Genomic DNA, 21,899 nt, shown 5'->3' on the forward strand with positions numbered 1-21,899 from the left:
GACTAATTATTGATTTATACCTTTTATAAATGTACAAGGAATATCCAGACAATATATTCTATTATTAAATATTGTTATAGCAGCTGCAGTATAATTGGTATTCATATACACTGAATTTTTTATTTTTTGGCCAGACTCCATTTTTATTCATTTCTGCATTATTTTCAGTTTGTGTTAATAATGTCTAAAGTGAATACCCGCTACGTGTGAAATTTGGTCTGTCGTCCATTTCTTGAATGCAAATAACATTACTGACTAGAGTTTACTATCAAGTTTGTGACATTTATAGAGAACGATACTATATTACAGAACAATACAATATCATACTGATCCGATGGTATGAGAAATGTACACCACTGAATTTTTCTGAATGGACCAGGTGACACTCTTTAAGCAAATGACAACCTGGTACTTGTAGTTAAAGATAAGATGAGAGAGAAGTCCTACATCTTCCAGAATTTTCATACTCACTTCTTCATGAAATTGCTTGAGAAACTGAACTACCAGAAATTATGTGCATGCTAGGTGTTGAAGATTATTATATAAAGAAATGAAATGGCAAGTAGTGTGCTGTCTTTTTGACATGATTGAGAGGTCAAGGCTTTTTTAACCATGCAGCACCCCAGGAATGGAGGCTTATTTCATCAACAAAAATAAAATTCAGGCAGACTTTTTTACTCTGAACATCATGATGTGCATATTGTCCAATGATGCTCTGCCTCTGCTTCTTAATCAGTATAGGAATGTGTTGCAAATTACCCAAAAAAAATTCATCTTGTATTTCAGAGTAGCTTACCTGAGGCATAGTGTTGATTTATGATAATGCTCTTTTCACATTCCTGCCTTAACACAAAATCTCTTTGTTATTTTGCTGGAAATAATTTATTATATATATCTTACAGCTTAGATCTTGTACTAAGCAGTTTTAATCTATAAGGGTGTGGTGAAAAGTTCCAGGCCTCTCACAGAGGTTGCGTTAGTACATTTAACTTGTTGACAGTGTCGCATGATTCCATTTTACATTAGTTTACTATAAGAGTTTCAAGTTGCTGCATCACAGTATAATATTTACAGTCTGTCAAAGTGAAGTGTTAGTGTTTTTTGGAAAATGGAAAAACTGGAAATTCGTGTAGTGATAAATATTTTTTTCTGAAAAGCTTTTAAGTGCAAAGAAAATTTAAAAAACATTAAATGATACGATATTGGGGGAGACTCTTCTCCATTAAATACAACAACAGTTAAATGCTTGATCGCAGAGTTTGAGATGGGAACATGCACTATTGATGAACCATGCATGGCACTGGACACCCTTCTGAAGTATGTGTGCCAGAAATGATAGAGGAAGTGCATAAATCATTTGGCAAGTCAGCAAGTGTCATTGAAAGAGTTAGCAGAGTCTGTAGGCATGTCAGAAGAATGCGTGCATAATATTTTGTATGTACAAATTGCGCTACATGGGTGACACGTTGGCTCATGCCTGACCAAAAACAGTGCTGAAAAATCATTTCAAGTTGTACTCTTTGGTTCTGTCTTGTACTCTTTTGGTGCAGTCCAGAGGAATTTTTACATCAATCTGTGACAGTTGTTGAGACGTTGGTTCATTATTACATTCCTATAAAATAGCAGTCAAAATAATGGGTTGAAAAAGGTCAACTTGCTCAAAAAAAAGGGAAAACAATTTTATCCTTTTAACAAAATTATGGCATTTGTTTTTTGGGTGCATTATTAAAAAGGGTGAAATAAAAAATAGTTACTATTAGGTGACCCTTCTTTGGCATCTCAGCAATGAAATTAAGGAAAAACAACCGCATTCGGCAAAGAAAAAGTGCTTTTCCTCATGACAATGCTCCTGTTCTCACCTTCAGACAATTCACCTGACCTTGCTCCCAGTGAAAATAACCTAAAAAGATGGCCTGGAGGGAAGAGATTTTTGATGATTGATGAGGTTATTGCTGCCGTAGATGGTTAAGGAATTTGATAAATTGATGTACTGAACTGGCATAATTGCTCTTGTGAAACACTGGGCTAAGTGTGCAGACCTTAATTGTGATTGTTGAAAAATAAATCAAAATGTACATAGAATAATTTGTTTTCTTATCCAGGCCCAGATCGTTTTCATCCTACCCTCATATAATAATATGTGAAGTCCTTCAGGGGCTGATGATCCATGGCACTGTGGAGCTTAAGCAAACTATTAACTCTTGATTTGCATCACAGTGGCATCCTTCTATGATGAAGTAATACAATACTTTGTGCTCCACATAATAAATAATTCACAATGGTGAAAACTAGAAGAGTAGTGAAGGTGTGTGTGCTTATATTTATAGTAAAAATTTATTTATTTTGTAAGTGTACTGTTATTTTTTCTTTTCTAATAGCTCCCTCCCATTACCATTAGAATTTATTTTCTGGGTATCTTTTTTGTATGTGTGTGTATTTAAAATTCATTAGTTACTTTTAATTAATTAATTTATTTTTTTATAATTGGTTAATAATGTATATCGATTTATTTAATTATCCTGTGTTCTAGATGGTGTATAAATAGATTTTTATTTGCCTTATTATTGTTGCAAATTCATCTTTTTACAGCAGATTTATAACTTTCTGTATATATTTATATTTTGTAATGTCTGGGTATACAGTCATGGTCCTTGAACATGTGAAATTTGGGATAATTTTCAAGATGCTAGAAAAGTTCACCGTAATCATATAGCTTAGTGTAAACTATGTGATTGTATATCTTAATTATTATCTTATCCCTCTATCGGGTAATTTTTGATGATCATTATTTTATGTACTTGTGAATTAGGTGATATTAAATTCTTTTTTGTAAACTTTTTAAAGGAAAGTATGGTTACTTTTGGTTGTATGATGGGAGTGTGGGGTGAAAATGAATTTTATTTACGTTTTAAGATATGAGGAGTACAATAATACCATTCATTTAAAATGGGCGTTTCCTTATATACAAATAAGAAAAATGGTGGACTTCTGGCCCACCGCGAAAATTATATGTTATATGGTTTATGTTTCATTACTCACGAATTTGTTAAATTTGTTTTGCCAATTGTAACTAAATGACAATGATTTTAACATACAATTGTGTGATAATGACCTGTCACTGTTTTGATAGAGGCAAAATGATACAAGCAGCATCCAATTGTTCAATACTGTTATGTGGGGCAATGTATTGCTCTTGGTCTTTGCATTCATATAGTTCTTTGTTCTGCTGAGAAAAAATACTTTGAAACGGTTAACACAGAGACTTTCCAGCAGCTAAATTTAAATTTGGAAAAATGTGTTCTTAAGAGCATGCTCTAATGTTATTTTTCTTAGGTTTTTCTTATCTGTGGTTTTTTTTATGAGTTTTTTATAAGGATCACAACAGAACTGTCCATACAGGTGACTGAATTTTAACAAAAACATTTTTCATAATATTTACAAACACTAGTGACATCTGGATTACCCATAAAAAATAAGTTTTGTTTTTATCACTAAATTCACAAATTTTAATGAATTTTTTGCACCATACCATACCCTCTTTTATGACGCTCTTCATTCACATAAATTTTCCTGGAATCTTGTTCTTCCATTGTTTTATGTGAAATTACTTGAAAATTATGTAAAAATTAATTGATTTTAAAATTTGCAAGTATAATATATTATTAAGTAAAACTTATTTATTACACTTCCAATCACAGGATAAAATTTGAGACACTTGGTAAAGATGTGAGCAGGTCACTGACTAATGTCAGACTGACGAGTCTGTAACAGCAAAGCTAAATGATACAACAAGCATAAATGAGCAGGTTGCACGCAACATGAATTTTTCTGATGATGGAAATGACTTCAAGCACCTGTTATAACATGAACACTGTAGTTGAATGGTAATAAGTATAAAAAGTAATAACTACTACTGTAGTACAAGTATAAAAATATTAAATTGCCAAGAAGACAAGAAACCCCCCAGGAGCACTCATTTCGTGAGGCAAAATGGTACCACTTTTAACAGTTTTAACATGATTTTTGAGAGGTTATAATTTTTTTATTAGTACAATACACAAGAGACTTTTTTATTTGCCATAAACATCAAGAAAAACACTATTTTGTTCATGTTTGAGATTCTTATCACCATTCCCATCAGAGTTACATGAAGCCAAATTTGATTTTTTTTTTAAATTAGTTTTCAAAATTCATAAAAATTTGGGGGTTAGTATATCGCATTAATATTATTTATGGTAAAACTACTAACATTTATCTACATATAAAAAAATAATTCAAACTGTGTATGCCATACCTGCCTCTTGAAAAAAATTACTAAAAGTGAAATTTCACCGTTTTTCATGTTCAACTTTATTGATAATTTATTCATAGAAAGAATAGAGATAGGTAAATAAACCACTGGACCAATCTTTTAGAAAATATGAATAAATTGCTTTTTGTTTTATCCTTCCAGGACCAATAGTTTTTTATTTATGACTTTTTCTGTAAATCCTTACAATCACAAACAAGGTGTGCACACCATAACAGAAATGGCCACCACAGGTAAACTGCGTAAATATAAAATTTAATGAAAATAGTTTTAAGGAGCTGAAACATGTAGGAAACAAGTGAGTAAGTTTCAATTGTTTTGAATTGGTCAAGCAACCAGCTTATATTTTTTGAGACACTTCAAATGGATTTATACAGTACTCCAGCCTTCGATCTGGTTCATCCTCATTTATCACGCGTAGCAGTCTTTGAATGTACACTTTCCACTTTCGCATGCTCCCTGGTTCACTGATTTTTGTGGTAAAATGTTGCAACAGCGCAGCACTGGACTGAACTTGTAGCTATTGGTGTTTGGTCAGATCTTTCCTTGTTCCAAACTCTCTCTGCCACTGCCTTTCTACCTCATGAATGTGTTCATACTTCCAGTACCACTTCAGTACAACCTTGCGTTCAACAAACGATAAGTGCACTTCAGCCATTGTTGCTACTCAACCGTTTTCTGCTGCACTGGCCAATGTGACTAGCTCGTTTCACCATCAACCACTTGCACATGCACGGCATAAATTGCCACTTCCGCCTACCATGACAAATTTAATACACTACACTACACATTAGATTAGGGGATGTAAGTTTTTTCAAATATTAAATATTATTTTTAATTAGAAACTGAGTACATTTTTTGGACCCCTTTCTATATAAGCCTAGGTATAAAATTTGTTTGGTTTAAAAATCTCCAAAACTGGGAGATCAGTTTCATTAAAATGGATATATGCTATAGTAGTGTATCTAAAGATGTACGAGTGAAAATTTGATGAAGACTGGTTGAGTCGTTCTTGAGTTACTCAATTTAAGGTCGAAATTTGATGTTTTGTAGATTGTGCAGTGGTATATTTTTCATACGCAGTTACTCACATGAGTGAACGAGTTGAAACGTGATGCTTTTTTTTGGTAGCAAATGGGTTATTCCATTTTAATTCAAAAAATTTTCAAAAATTTTATTACATCACTATATTTTGATGATATTTGGTACATGATAAACTACCCACCTTGTAGTGGCCAAAAAATATTTTTTTATATTTTTAAAAAACTTTTCTTTAGTAATAGACTATTTTCTAACTTGCCAACAGGTAAAACCAGCCATTTTCATCACTAATTCCATTAGCTATAGAATTCTTATTTTACATCATACAGAGATCAAAAAAGCTTTTTTTGGAAAGAATAAAGATGGAACTTCATCTCAGTGTATTCAAAATTCATTTTGTTACATAACAAAATCTTGTAATGTTTACTGATGATATGTTTAGAAATTGTTTTTTTTCAAATTTTGGGCCCAAAATAAATAATGAAGGGGCAACAATAACAGGCCTGCTCTTTTCCTTTCAAATCTTAGCTACTATAGTACTTATAAAAAAAAGTCGACTGTTAGTGTTATTCATTAAAAAAAAAAAATGACCGCCAAATTGTAAGATTTTGAATATGTCTCATTTTTTGGGCCCAAAAACCACATATGGGACAGGTAGCAAAAATCTAAAATTTTTACATTAGTAAGTACTTTATGTACATTAAAACCATATAAATTCTATTTTGTTACCCAAAAGAGTTGACAAGTAATGAAGCCATCAAAACTTTTAAAAACACCGTTCCTTCCAACCATGAAAAATGTATTCAAAAAATTTACAGCATGTATTTTTTCAGATAATAATGTGGGCCTACTATACAAAATGTTTTGATATGTCTATAATGAGATAGCTTATATTAGTTTGTTACTTAAAGTATGACTCATATATACAAACTCATGTTTAAACACGAAAGTGAATAGACATGCATGGACATGAATGTTTGCGTAATTCTGAATGTAAACATTGTAGAAGGCTCAGTTAGTGTTTTGATTTCATTGTAATATGTTGTATTGTTGCTAATGTTAATGTGGTTAGATAATGTACCCTTGTTTATAAAGTAATTTTATTAGCAGTGAACTTCTCTTTTATGCGATATCTTTTATTTTTAATTTTATTAATTGAGAAATTTTTATTTTAGCTGTAGAGAAACTGGGGTAAGATAAAGTTAGGTGCAATTGGTAGTTTTATAATTTATACTAACTGTATCGTTATTGCAAGAACCCTTGCATTTTATGAAAGTGGATTGTGGAGTGTTCAATTGGCATTCACACTGAAACTGTAACAAATTGACTTAAAAATAGATCTTCAGTATTGCACAATATTTTACAGTTTATTGAACAGCAAATAACATTGATATCTACGAAGTGGATGCACTGAAACAAAATATATCTGTACTTTTCATAAAACTGAATATTTAGATAAATATTTTCATGTTAATGGGAAAAGTTGTTCTGACCTATTTAGTTGTTGCACTAAACCATTTAAGAAATCTCTTCAAGAAATATCTTTGATATTTCCAACAAGCAATCCAAATTTAAAATTAATTACAGGCAGAGCCCTGGAATTAATTCAAAATGCTTAAACAAAATACAAAAACCACAAACTTATATAGTAGAAAGCAAACCGGAATGTCAAAATATATTTGAGCCTCAATGTGTTACTGTTGAGTCTGTGAATAAAGTTTGTTCAGCACTTGGCATTTGCACCATTAAGGTTCAGAAATTATCAAGCAGCACAAAGGAACCAATTAAAAAAAAGATAAAGCTACAAAAATAGCACAGTAAGTTATCAGTAAATTAAATGATTCCTTTGATTTAAATAACTCTACAGAAGAAACCAGTTTAATACCACAAAATTATGCTGATTTAGGTATATGAAGAATTAATCATTAAAGTAAAGGATAAAATGAAAACAGTTATATCATCCCAGGAAAAAATAAAAATTTAAGTTTATTACCAAGCAGCTGGAGCATTCAAAAAATTCAAAATGAGTTTAGTGTTAGTCAGTATTTAGCCTGTCAGTCCAAACAGTTAGTTAAAATTAGTGGAATTTTGCCACGAATCAGCAAAAAGAAACCTAGTCGCATAATTGATGAAAATGTTATTAATTATGTCTAACGATTTTTACCCGAATGGGTCAGGCAAGAAGGATTAACCTGGGTTAGTCTGGGTTGGTCTAGTGGTCAACGCATCTTCCCAATCACCTGATTTGGAAGTCGAGAGTTTCAGCCTTCAAGTTCTGATAAAGGCTGTTATTTTTATACCGCCTTTGAATACTAGATTGTGGATACCAGTGTTCTTTGTGGTTGGGTTTCAATTAATCACACATCTCAGTAATGGTCGAACTGAGATTGTACAAGACTTACACTTCATTTACACTCATACATATCATCCTCTGAAGTAATACCTGAACGGTAATTCCCAGAGGCCAAACAGGAAAAAGAAAAGTCAAGAAGGATTGTGTCCTAACTGGAAGAAAATTATTTTTCAAAAAAGGCTTAACTTAATTTAAAGATTGGTCTTGCAAAATTTGCTGATTTAACACCTAAATTTTGTGTTCTGGCTGGTGGGTCAGGTACTCTCTGTGTGTGTGTGTCACCAAAATGTAAAACTCGTGTTATTTGCTCAAAAAATGAAATTTGATTATGAAATTCTCCTTTCAGCCATGGTATGTGATAATAGAAAATGAAACATGCATGCTCTCACAGTGTGAGAATGTCCAGGCACTAATGAAGTGCTCAGATTACTGCAAAAGAGCTGGGATGATTTTGATTTTTAAATTATTTTCAAACCGTGAGTTTCTGTTGACTGTTGTCAACTAACTACTGAAATTCTTCCATTTCAAGAGTACCTAGATAAACTTACAGAAAAATTAAATAACCTAAAAAGGCATCATTTTGTTGCAAAGAAACAAGTCAATTTCCTCAACATTAAAAAGGAAAACTTGATGGAGGGTGAATGTATTGTAATAGGAGACCGCTCTCAAAATTTTCCTTTTGTGATACAGGATGAAGTCCAGTCATATCATTGGTTAAAAACTTATGCTACAGTACATCCATTTCTTATATATTTAAAAAAAAAGGAAAATTACAAAGTAAAGCTACTTGTGTGATTAGTGAGTACTTGAAGCACAATACTACATCATTCTTCTGCTTCCAAAAGCAAGTTATAGATAAAGTAAAAACTGATACTACCATTTAAACAATTTTTTTAATTTTTTTGATGACTCCTCAGCCCAGCATAAAAACAAAAAAAATATCATAAATTTGTGCTACTATCAAGAAGAATTTGAAATTGCAGGTGAATGGAATTTTTTTTGCTTATATAATGGAAAAGGACCATCTCATCACATGTTCCTTCATGTGACTACTTTATATGAATCTTGGTCTCAATCTGAATTTTGGTGAATCTGAGCACTTCATTAGTGCCTGGAAATTTTCACACTGTGAGACTATGCAAGTTTCATTTTCTATTATTATGTACCATGGCTGAAAAAAAAATTTTTGTAATCAAATTTAATATTTTGAGCAGATAATGTAAGTTTACAGTTTGGTGGGCGACACACACACACACACACACACAGAGTGAGTGTTGGGTAAAGTTAACAAAAAACACAGCTAGTATTTGCCAAAAGAAATTGGACTTTATTAGTGGAACAAATGAACTTATGTTATAATTATAATGTTAAAACATAATAGGAAATTAGCATAACTTAATACTACTTAATATATCAGCTGAATTAACAAATGAATAATGCTGTTAAATACAAAAATACATGAATAAACCTTTATAAATACACAGTGTAACAGAGTCGAAAAATAAGAGAGTTGTTTACAATAATTTCAGTATAGAAGGCGTTAAATCACAATATAAACACATTAAAATAAATAATAAGATAAATAGAATTTATTCTAATAGTAAGTTTTCTTGAAAGTATTAAGTTACAAAGAAGCACAAAAACATAACTTCATATCCGGAGTAATTCTCTTTAGATTAATTTAAGAGAATATGAATGCAGTGCATGAATAGGTAAGAATTAATCTCAGCGATTAACAAGTTAAATTAGATTAAATGAGAGAGTTGATTGCAATAAACCTTTCAAGAAAAGGTAATTTGCTCTGAGTAACTGACGTTTGAACACGAACTTTTGATGAACAACACAAAATATAATAATTGTTATCAATAATAATATATGAAATATATCGCTCATAAGTTTTATAATTCTGAAGTAGTGTTTGAATTAAAAGTAGATTTGATGAGAACGATAGTTTGCATTTAATAACCCATAAAATGGGCTACACATGAACAAGGATAACATAAACGTTTAAAATGAATAATAATGAATATTTTACGCTTGCCTGTATCACACACAAATATTAGCCAGAGATGAACTCGTAACAGCAAGTACAGATGAATACATATGTAATCCTGGGCGTAGTCCGCACGGGTGTATCAGGAATACAGAGGTGTGATGTGGTTTGGTGGTAGAATGATGCGTAGAATCTCAGATGTGTATTGACGAGTTTGGAGATTCTGCGTGAATGAGAATATTACCACAAAGTTTGCAGGAGAGTATGGCCATAGGCGACTGCACTGGTGAGATGTTGGATCTACTCTGCCGAAAAGATGGCGAAAGAAAAAGGGGGTAACCAGATCCAGGTAGTGGACAGAAGAGAGTGTGTGTAAAAGACAAGAGATGCGTGCATGTATTAGTAAGGGGACGAAAGAATAACGGGTGTATGAAAAGGGTAGACAAAAATAACTCGATAGAAGAATGGACGCGGTCGCTAAGTATGACGGAGGGAGGGTCGAACACAAGACCAAATAATAGAAACAGATAGATTTGACAGACAAAAATTCAAAACAAAGCGAAGTTTAACATTCCAGTAATAATACAATGGGACCCACCCTAGCTTGGAATTCATGGAAAATAACGGAAACTTTATGCCAGAATGGCGTAAACAGTGAGTACCTGAGTCACCAGCCAGAAAAATTTAGCTCTTAAATTGGCAAATTTTCAAAACCAATTTTTAAAGTTAAGCCTTTTTTGAAAATTAATTTTCTACTAATATCATAATATTGGTAGAAATGTAAAAAGAACTGTAACTAAAGCAGGCCTCCAAAGGACAGTCAACAATCAAATTGTTACATCTGAATTGTACAATTATTGAAAAGACAATATTAAAAATATAGCATTTATTTTCTACTCTAATAAAGATGCTCAAGAGACAGAAGAATACCTCAGTTCTCGTTATCAGGTATTCACAACAGTCCCAGAAACAAGAATCTTCCACAATTATGTTCCAACAAGTTAGAAATGTATTCTGAAAGTCCGGGAGATCTCTGAATCAGAAACATTTTTGTTAGTTATCGGTACACAAGGATATTGGTGTTTGTGATTGCTATAGGTTTACCAAAGCCAAAATGTAAAAATTATGTCTGCTGTGTACACAATGGCAAGTGTGGTTCGGCGAAGTCATTGAAGTCAAAATACATGAAAATGAAGAGGAATATCGAATTCACTTTTTCCATCCGCAGGGTCCTGGTACTTCAGTCAAGAAATCATTGAGGGATAATCAAACATGGGTTCAACTGGAAGATATTTTAAAGATTCTCATGCCTTCAGAGCTTTTGCTATCAACTACCAGAAGAGGACACATCACACCAAAGATGAATGAGAACTTATCAGTTCTACTCAATAAAAAAATGGCAGGAGCACTACGTTATGTTGAGTTTGTTATCAAAAAGTGCTAGATTTATTCATAAAGTCCATTGACAGAAGTAAAATAAGGTAACAGTGAATAGAACAACTTGTTAATGTATTTGAATTGTTTATCATTTTGTAGTTGACTATTTATTAATTATCAATTTATTCATTCAAATGAGTTCAGTTGCAATTTCTGTAATCTGAAAAAAATAAATACATAACATCAGTATTTTTGAATACGCTTATGGTTAGAAGGAATGGTGTTTTTAGTGGTTTTGTTGGCTTCATTAGTCGTCAACCCCTTTGGGTAACAAAATAGATTTTATATAGTTTTAAAGTACTTAACTGCTGTAAAAATTTCAGATTTTTACCACCTGGCCCATATGTGGTTTTTGGGCCCCAAAAACGAGACATTTTCAAAATCGTATGATTTGGCGGTCATTTTTTTTTTTTTTTTTTGTAAATACTAAGGAAAAAACCAAACCCTAAGCCCTTCATTATTTATTTTGGGCGCAAAATTTGAAAAAAGCAATTTGTAGTAACTTCAGTAAACATTACAAGATTTGGTTATGTAACAAAATGAATTTTGAGTACACTAAGATGAAGTTCCATCTTTCTTTATTCTTTCCAAAAAACCCTTTTTGATCTCTTTTTTTTCCTACTTCCGCGGGCCGGGTATCCATTCAAGTATGCGCAGCCCGGGAAAGTGTCCTTTAAACTCAAAGGAGGCCTCTCCGGTTGGATCTTTTGTTTTAATGTGCCTGCCTCAAGCCTCCCCGACAGAGAACCAGGCCCGACAAAGCCGTCCCTAGCCCCCGTCGAGGGAACCAGGTCTCGGTCTTTTCATTACCCAGTTGTTATGATCCCCAAATGAAGGAATGATCTTCTCCTCATAGCTGCTTGCCTTAACGAAAATATTAAATTACTAAGTTACCACGGGGCCTCAATGGCCTCTTAAAAGGGCTACATAATCTTTAGCCTTTAGCACTATCTTGGCAAACTCCTCCATTTTGTTCCAATTGTCAGTGGATCGCAGGAGAAAAAGAAGCAGATTCTCCGGATTTAATTCTTGCAGCCCTGCACATCGTCTATATATAGTCCATCTATTACAGTGGAACAGAGTATGTTCGGCAGTATCCGAATCCTGGCAGAACATGCAAATAGGTGCTGGTCTTCTACCGAATTGATGTAAATAATATTCGAAGCTACCATGTCCAGAAAGTATTTGAGTAAGATAATAACCAACCTCCCCATATACTCTATCAAGCCACATGCCCAAGTCGGGTATCAATCTCCTGGTCCAGATAGCGTTAATGGAAAGATTCCATCTGTACAGGAGATACCCATATGCCAACAATATGGCCCATATGCGCCTGATGTTGGCTTGGGCTTCTTGTTTTGGCATGCCACGATACCTAAGTGATCGCTCTTTAACTAAGAGGTCGATAGGGGGAACCGATGATAATACACAAGCCGCATCGTAAGAGATGGTGCGGTATGCAGAAGTGATGTTTATAAGAGCTTGCCTATGCAGAGTTCTAAGTCTTGCGACATTTCTTGCAACATAAAGTGCTTTTTCCCATATAGGTGCAGCATACAATAATACAGAGGTTAAAGTTGAGGCAATGACCCGCCGCCTAGATGCACGTGGAGCTTCATGTCCAGCCAACAATCTTGTTAAAGCCTTTGCGGTATTCTCGACCTCTTTACATTTCTGTGCGAGATGAGGACTAAACTCTAGAGCTGGGTCTATAATGACACCAAGATATTTTGTTACTGCCACACGGTCTAGTCTGCGATCGCCCACGCGGAGATTTATGTCTCTGAGTCGCCTTCTTCCAGCCAGAAAAATATAGTGACATTTATCTAAAGACAAAGATAGTTCTCGGTCCGAGAGCCAGTTATTAACCAATGTTAGCACTTCATTACCGGTAACTTCAAGGTCATATTCAGTTTTGGCTTCAATTAATATAGCCAAATCATCGGCATAAGCAACTATTTCCGAGCCTTCAGGTAATCTCAGTCTGAGTATTCCATCAATTACTATTAGCCAAAGCAAGGGGCCTAACACAGACCCCTGCGGCACTCCTCCATGAAGCTGATATCCAAATTTTCCTTCGAGCGCCTCGACCAAAGTCCACCTATCAATCAGATATTCTCGTACTTGTCTTTTGATATAGGAACTAATCTGTTTGTCTGTGAGAGCTGCCATAATCGTATCCCACCGGACCGATCCAAAGGCATTTTTTATATCTAACAGAATAAGCAACGAGATTCTTCTGGTATGCCACGTACCAGATCTGACAGACAATACCCAGTTGGTAATTTTATCCAGAGCTTGCAGCATGGATCTATGTTTCCTGAACCCAAATTGGTTATCATGAAGCCCGTCTTTGGACTCTAATTCTTGGATAAGTCTGTTCGCTACCAAGCGCTCGGCAATCTTTCCCATATTATTGATGAGACTTAACGGCCGATAGCTAATGATTTCTTGATTGCCGGACTTCTTAGGCAGGAAAACAGTCCGTGACTCCTTCCAGCATGCGGGGAAAGTCTTGTTTTGTATTCCATAATTGGCCATGTCAGTGATTTCCCAGGGGATTATCTTCATTAATCCTTTGAGGAGGGCAGCCGGGATTCCATCCAGACCCGGACTTTTTTTATCTTTCAGACCAGAAGCGGCAATGGCGACCTCGTTTTGTGTAAAGCGTTTAGCTTCACAGTCTGTTATGTCTATGTCCCTCGTCTTTGAACAGGGAAGAGGCTATGAAGATGCAGTCTGGCCGTTTCTGTAACTAGGACAGGCTAAAGCGGCGTCCTAGTCTCTTCATTACTATTTTGTATGCCCGTTCCCACGGGTCTGAATCCAAGTCAGCACACAACTGTTTCCAACAGTTTCTTTTACTAGTCTTTATTAGATGATTCAAAGTACGCCTAGCTTGGACAAATCTTTCCTTCGCCTGGTCATATAGCGCACCGCCAGCGGGCCACAGCCTTTGCTTTTTCCTATGCCAAAATTGTAACACTCTTTGCTGATCTGCAATTTCAGACGTCCACCAGTATTCTGGGTGACGACCCCCTCCAAACTGTGGGACTCTAGACAGTTCTGTAATAATTGATTCTTGAAGAACTTGCGGCGTTACTATTCTTCCATCAGATAGAGTCCTGGCAATCTTGTTAACCACCACCACCTCAATTTGTCTTTGACTAAATCTAAATCATGCAGTGGCTGATGTTGAAGGTCTTGCGCCTGCCATAACAAGCAAAGTTGCTAGGTGATCGCTTCCGGTTTCAGATTCAAGAACGCTCCAACTAAAGACGGAAGGATTCCACCAGCGTAAGATCCATCACAGATCTATGGCCTCTTGCCTCGTAGGTATAAGTGCAGTCATTCAGGCAGATCAGCCCTGTGGTCATCATGTCAATGAAGATTCGTCCCCTTGCATTGGTATAAGAGCTGCCAGTTAAAATGGACTTACAATTAAAGTCGCCTAAGAGTATAGGTCTATTAGGTGCCCGCTGTATGACTTGCTGCAAATCGTTGATGTACTGCGCAAAGTCCCCGATATTAATGTTTGGACTTACAAAACCGGCTATAAGGACAAAGTCCGGGAGTGCTACTGCCATAATTCCCTCACCTCTATGAAGTAGGTGCCAGCCAAGACGGCCGGAGACATTACTGATAGCAACATCCCCAACCACGTCAGCCCACCAATCACCTCTGGCCGCCATCCTCAGGTTGGGCTCTGTGGTGACTATAAAGTCAACCTCAAGATCGTTTGCAGTCTCCCCCACCAGATCATGGGAAAGAATGCTCCTGTTGGCGTTAGATAGTATTATTTTAGCCATTATTTAGGTAGTCCACACTGCACTCCTCCCGTGCGATGGTCCGTGCCGTTGCAGTCAAGGCATTTAGTAGCCTCCTTGCAGTCTCTTATCTATCACATGGCCTTTCTGACTGCAGTTGTAACAAAGGGTTGACCTATCCGGGCCCTTACATACCATACTCGTGTGATCAGCGGCCCAGCATCTTTGACACCTCATATTATCAGTCCTGATATAAGCCCGGCAGTGAACCCAGCCGACCTTAATTCTACTGGAAATTAACTTAGTTGCAGCCCTCTGATTGGTTATTACTGTCGAATTTCGAGTATTTCCATAAGCCTGCCTTAATGAGGTAATTCTAAAAGACTCAGTGTCTCCAATAACAGCTGTAATAGCCTCGCTTAATTCTAGCGCTGTGGTACTCTCTTCCATGTCTTTAATATGTACCAATGCGCGTCGGTCGCACTTAGTATGAAAATTCACTTGAAGGTCAGAAGCCCTGTCTCTCAATGTTGGGGTGAACTGAGCCGCATCTTTAGCATCTTTAATTCTGACTTCCAAGTCTTCATTTCTACCCTTGCGAAGGGACAGGATTTCCCCTGCCTCGTCTTTAAAGATCTTATCCTTTACAGTCCGGAGTAGATCAGCATACGACTTGCCCTGTGACCGGACAACCACCACTTTTCTGCCCTCCACAGGAGGTGTTGATCGCCTAGCAGAAGCGGATCTAGAACGCGTCCTACTCTCTTCAGTCTTTTTCGGCGCTACCATCAATGCAGGCGTCTCACTAGTCCTGAACAGTTAGATAACCATCTTCTTAATCATGACACCAATAGGACCACTTGGCAGAACGAACGCCGCATTAGGGGCCCTTAATAAGATCTTCTTGACCGCGCCTAGTATACACCCAGCAGGAGCCCTGTCGCCCTCTGTCGAGTCGTAGAAAACAGTATACTTATTGGTCTGAGTATCGTATTCGTCATCCATAATGACAGAAGTGTCTACAGCTATCATTCCAGGCTTCTTGCCCTCTGCCATTGCCCTTTTGGACTTGATGATACCAATAAATTGACAGGTATCTGTAACGCCCTCTGCAGGCAAGGAAATAATTTGGCTTTAGACATTGTCCAGGCAGACCATCTCTTAGCGGTCATATCCAGAAGTTCCTCATCGGTTAGTTCAAGACTTAATATGTCTTCCTGATCTGCACCTGGGGGCATATCAGTCTCTGTATATTGCGAACTGGTCTCTGGAGTAGTCGTAGTCTCCTGGAGATGTTTTAAAGCAGTGTATATTTCTCTTAATTCTTTACTATGGTCATACATATAATTTAACATGTTTTTTCCCAGAAGTTGTTTGTAACGCATCATCGCTTGTCCTAGTCGAAGAGTAACTTCCTTTAAGCCACCAGTATAGACCTCTTCTTCAGAGGAGGATTGTCTAATTCGTTTTTTGCCCTTGGGATCAGTCGGTTTCAGCGGCGGAAGACCTGAGGATCCCTGTCCACTAGCATAACTTTGTTCTGCTTTATCCACCATGGATGATAAATAAACTCAACAACTATGTAGCAGTTGTGTTCTCCAAGTAATTCCCTTTAATTTGATACCCGACACGTGGGGTAGCCAAAAATAAGGGGGGGGTCAATGGTCCCCCAAAATCGAAAAAAATTAGGGGGGTCAATCAATCGGGAATGACCCAATTCATATAGATCCTAAACGGTTTTGATCTAGGACCAACGGGGCGGTAAAAAAAGGGGGTCAACAGTCCCCCCCCCAAAAAAAATAAGGGATGTCAATCGATAGGAAATGACCCAATTCGTATAGATCCTGAACAGTTTTGGTCCACGACCAATGGGTAACAAGATATGAAGGTTTAAAGTTACCCCTATAAAAGTCTGTAAACACTGAAAAAATTCAGTATATCTACTGTTATTAGTGAAAATTTTCCAAGTCCTTATTTACGTTAAATACAGTGAAGTCCTGTATTAACTTGCACGTAATGTCCACTATAAAAAACAGAAATAACTCAGTTGTCCGTTGTCTAATTTTCACAAAATTTTAAACACTTATTTGTATATCCATCCTCGATGTGAATCCAAAATTTCCGTTTAAAAAAATCAAAAAACTTTTTTAAAAAAATTTAAAAACTTTGTAATCCGTTAACCAAAAATTCTATTTTTTCTTTAGACTTGTCCACTAGTCCAATCACAATGTTAAACAGCACTTTCCTGATAGATAAAGCCGAAAAAACCCGATCTAAAAGCAAAAAACAGCAGAGCGAAAATAGCACGTCTTAACAGTCCGAGTTCTCCCACTCAACCTTATTGATCTCTGCCTGATGTAAAATAAGAATGCCTACAGCTCATGGAAAAAGTGATGAAAATGACCAATTTTACCTGTTGGCAAGTTAGAAAATAGTCTATTACTCAAGAAAAAAAATTTTTAAACATGAAAAAAATATTTTTTGGCCACTACAAGGTGGGTAGTTATAATATACCAAATATCATCAAAATGTTGAATGGAATACTTGTTTTTCATATGAAATATTTTGTTAATCTTGAATAATTTAAACCTGAAATTCATGCAAAACTTAAAATTTCAGATCTCAAAAAATAACTAAAAACTGCTTGACCAGCTATTATGCTGTGTTAAATTGTTAAGCTTTTTTTTTTAACTGTAATGTCCCTGAGGGAGGTGTGATGAATGTTGATTAATGATATAATATTTTGCAATTGTTATAAAGTAAGTAATGTGTGTTTTTTTTTCTGATTTTGTTAGTTGATGACCCCAGTGATGATGGTATTTGGAAGAAAGTTCATCGACGCTAGTCCATGTGATAGCTATCGAATAAGAAATCTGTGCTGCCTATCTGCCTTGGACCTTTTTTATGATAGCGCTTTAATTTTGTTATATTAATTATCAAATGAATTTATACAGCCTATTTAATCGGTTCAGTTTCTTTTTACGTTTGTAAATTATCTTTATTATTATTATTATTATTATCACCATCAGGCAGTAGTAATAGAAGCATTTTGTATCTTTTCTTTAAAATATATACTGTATTTATATTTGCTGGTAATTTTTGAAAATAAGATGAAAATACTTTTACATTTTTACAGAGTGTATGGATACTTTTAATTTTATTATTTATCGAGTTACACATGATAGAATGAATCCTTTGCATTAATGTATTTGATCTGTAGCCATTAACCAAATAGCCAGTTAGAGTCAAATATATTAATGATTTACATCATACAGTTTTCACAGTAAAGTTATATATTTTTATACAATTATGTAAAAGATGATAGTTATAGTTTTTAACCGCATCTTTTTAGTTAAAATTAATGAAAGGATATGCCATGTATTTTCATAACTTGAATATGCTTAAAGTAAAATTATTTCAGCCTTGTTAATGTTTTTTTATGAGTTGAAGTTTCAGTTATATAAACAGGAATGGAATAGGTCAAATAAATTGTTATTACTAGTTTGTTATAAATAATTTGTAAAAAGGTTATTGAGTATTTATTATTATTTCTGGTTCTTCATGAAAATTGGTATTTAACTTTATTTAATAATTGATTATTATGAATGTATGATCATGAAATAAACACATTTTAACATATTTTTACTCTTTATTTAAAACCTTGCTGTAGTTTAAAATTATTTTTAAATTCAATTGTTTATAAGGTTAAATGGATTGTAGTAATTGTATATAATTAATTGTGAATAAAAATACTAGAACATGTACTTAAAGAGTATAAGGTAGTAGTAACAAGAGTTACTACAACCCTTTACTGTTACAAAAAAATGTCTTCATTCTTAAAAAAATCTGTTTAAAATTAGTTCTTAGAACATAAGTAAAAAGTACTTACACTTGTTTTAGGGAGCCCCAATTGAAAACGTAAATTTAGTTTAAAAACATTCTACTTCTGAAACATCCAACCCAATCACTCCCTCATTCTAACATGCACCTCTTATATAAGTTAAATAGATAAAAACTTATCTCAAGAAAGATATAGAGAGCATGAATCTAAAACACAAAAATACATATTTTCACCTATAAAAAAAAATGAAGGGAGGAGGTGTAATTGTTTGATATGATCAAAAGAGTTTTCAATAAGTTTAAAATTCAAAAAGACTGTTAGATATTTGTCCCTTGAATTTGCTTGTTGATTAATTTTCTTTATTAGTTTAGTATTGGATAAACTCAGTTTCTCAACTATCCATCCTAAAAAGTAGAGTATTACTTACACTGAAAGTAGCAAATTCTTTTGTGTAATACATTTCCAAGTAATGTTGGGTTATAGAGGATTTCTGTTGTCTTCTGAAGTATTTGTAATACTCCAAATACTCCTTTTTTATTCTTGTTTCAGTGTTTTACCTTTAGTGATTTTGAGTATAGAGATCAATTTCTTAGATGTAGTTGCTGGGATATTAGCAGTATTTGTGTGTGATTTCTTCAAAACTTCTCTATTTTGAAGTAACGTTTCTTTAGTCATTAAAATCTTTTTGTCATTTCTTTTTTGTATGATGTCGGAGGTATTTCTAGTATAATCATTGAACTCAGTTGTATCTGTAATAAAGTTAATCTCTGTGATCAGCTTCTAGACCACATGACATTTGGTTTGCTTTATAAACCATCGAGTTAGCTGCCATTTTATGTTGCATAGAATGAAACGAACCTCCTGTTATCTACCTATCTCTGTCTACGTGCATAATAAGTATGCCCACTAAAGTAAGTTTGAATTTACCACCTATATAATAAAATAAAAGATGGTGCTTGCATACTCATTTATTTCACTTACTAGCCAGCTGTTAGCAATAATAGTTTAGTCATTTATAGTTGTTTATATTGTTATTGCTGTTTGTTGTTAGTATTCATCCATTTACAGTGGGTTCTACAATTCATGATCCCATCAAGTGTGAAGTACAAGGAGTAATCCAATTTTTGATTGCAAAAAAACAATTCTGCGATTGAAATTCACTGCAAGATTTTGGATGTTTATGGGTTGAATATATCAGTGATGCTAAAGTAAGAGTGGTATTGTTTATTTTGAGAAGCATAAAGGAATGCTCATGATAAAGGACATAGCTGCCAGCAGTTAATAATGGAAGATTTGTATGTAAAAGTAATCTGACAAAAAAATTTGAGAACACTGCTTCTCTGTGTCACAATAGTCTTAGGTTTTTGACGATCTTTGATTTATGAAGTTTTGACTTAAAAATTTTATGCTGCTGGATGCCAGAGATGTTAACAGACACATATAAGAGAAAAAGTTGTTACAGTGTGTGAGTTTTTGTAGTGTTATGAAATGAAGGTGAATTTTTGATTACAAGATTAATTGTCTGTCATGCTGGAACAGTTCATGGGTTTGTGAATAAAGTGCTATTAATGTTCTAATCAAAGAAAACAGACTATTATGAGGGGATGAGTAATAAAACATTCACAAATTGGTTGAAAGAAACGCTTTTGAAAAAAGTTAGTCTGAGTAGCATTACAGTAATCCATAATGCTTCATATCATTTGGTGCAATTGGATAAAGCACCAACTAACGCTAACCAGAAACATGAGTTGATTGACTGGCTAGTTTCACATGGGGTCAAGACCAGACCATTCAATGACCAAAGAACAACTTTTTAGAAATTATTCTGGGGAAAACCTTCAAAAACAGCAAAAGAACCAGGCCACAAAATTATCGGATTGCCTCCCTATCATTGTCATATTGTTGCTGTTGAAATTGTGTGGAGTCACATCAAAAGGTACGTAAAAAATAATAAAAAGTTTACAATGTTGGAAATAGAAGAAATTACATTGCAAAGAATAAATATTGTAACCCCTCAAGACTGGAGAAAAATAGTGCATAATGTTAGAGGAGTTATATAAGAAACCATAGAATGAGAAATTCCCTTGGACATAGACGTAGACAATGACAATTTAATTATAAATTTAGAAGAGTCATCTGGTTCATCCTCCAGTTCCAACAGCGGCTCTGAAGATGATAAAATGGATGGAATTCAACCACCTTCTGATGAATAATGTCTCAGTATTTATTTATAATAATTTTTTTTGTACAGTAGTTGTTTTCCCAATTTAAAATATAGATTGTAGCGACTATTATAATAATAATGATTGTAAATTGTTAATGTAAAAATAAAATAAATACATTGTCGCCTATTCTAATTACAAAAAAATATAACAAGCCTACAGTAAAAATAAAATGCCAAATAAAATTAAATTATATTTCAGGAAACGGCTATTGCTTAACTTTCAGAGAACAGAATTGCTAGGTCAGTGGCAGTGTGAGAGAGAGAGAGATGAAAAAGGTATATTCCTAGAAGGTATTTAGGAAATATACCTAAAGTTAGGTATATTTGGCAACATTCGACACACCAGTTTTCTTCTGTGAGCTGCAAGTGGTTATGATACATTGACCCTCAGAACCAAACTGTCAATAACCTGGAACAAAAGTTTGGTTCAGGCTTGTGTTTATTCTTTTTTGCAGGCAAGATATAGACAATTTATACTCAAGCTTATGTGGTAGAAGGTTGTAAAATATTAGTGTAAATCAGCTATCTTGTAATTGTTATTTATTTTATTAAAAACAATATTTATATACAAAAGTTAAAATAATTTTATTACAAGCTAATTATTAAATGGCATGACTTGTGAAATTGAACTAAAGTTACAAGTTCGCACTCAGTAGAGCATGATTGCTCCATTTCCTTTTTCTTCTGTTACTGGTACTGTAGACTTTTTCTCTCGTGAGTCACTTGTTCCGAAGTAAATGAAATTTAAATTAATGATGTGGACTATAACAGCTGCTACCATGAACCTAGAATGGAAAATATTTTTTGTAGTATTAATTTCAAGTGAAATAATAAAACAAAACAAAAATGTCTTGTTTGTTTCATTAAGCAGAAAAGTTGTTTTGAACTTGTAATTTGACTTGTTCAGGTGAGATTAACTATGATCAAGGTATTG

The 21,899-nt window shown here is 34.4% G+C and overlaps 2 protein-coding genes across 3 annotated transcripts in view; one reads left to right on the plus strand and one right to left on the minus strand.

The window, feature by feature from the left end:
- Positions 1-18,539, plus strand: part of eIF3a (eukaryotic translation initiation factor 3 subunit a) — a 95,788-nt gene extending 77,249 nt beyond the window's left edge. The window contains exon 19 of the mRNA XM_075370791.1: positions 17,696-18,539. Within this exon, the coding sequence (XP_075226906.1) occupies positions 17,696-17,745 (50 nt within the window). The 3' untranslated portion in view covers positions 17,746-18,539. The remainder of the gene's footprint in view (positions 1-17,695) is intronic.
- A 2,949-nt stretch (positions 18,540-21,488) lies between these two features.
- LOC142327602 (clarin-3) overlaps positions 21,489-21,899 on the minus strand; it is a 107,095-nt gene continuing 106,684 nt past the window's right edge. For both annotated transcript variants that reach the window (XM_075370809.1, XM_075370803.1), the window contains one exon: positions 21,489-21,750. In XM_075370809.1, coding sequence (XP_075226924.1) covers positions 21,615-21,750 — 136 coding nt within the window. In that variant the 3' untranslated portion in view covers positions 21,489-21,614. The remainder of the gene's footprint in view (positions 21,751-21,899) is intronic.

Source organism: Lycorma delicatula, chromosome 1, assembly GCF_047948215.1.
Source record: "Lycorma delicatula isolate Av1 chromosome 1, ASM4794821v1, whole genome shotgun sequence".
Taxonomy (NCBI): Eukaryota; Metazoa; Arthropoda; class Insecta; order Hemiptera; family Fulgoridae; genus Lycorma; species Lycorma delicatula.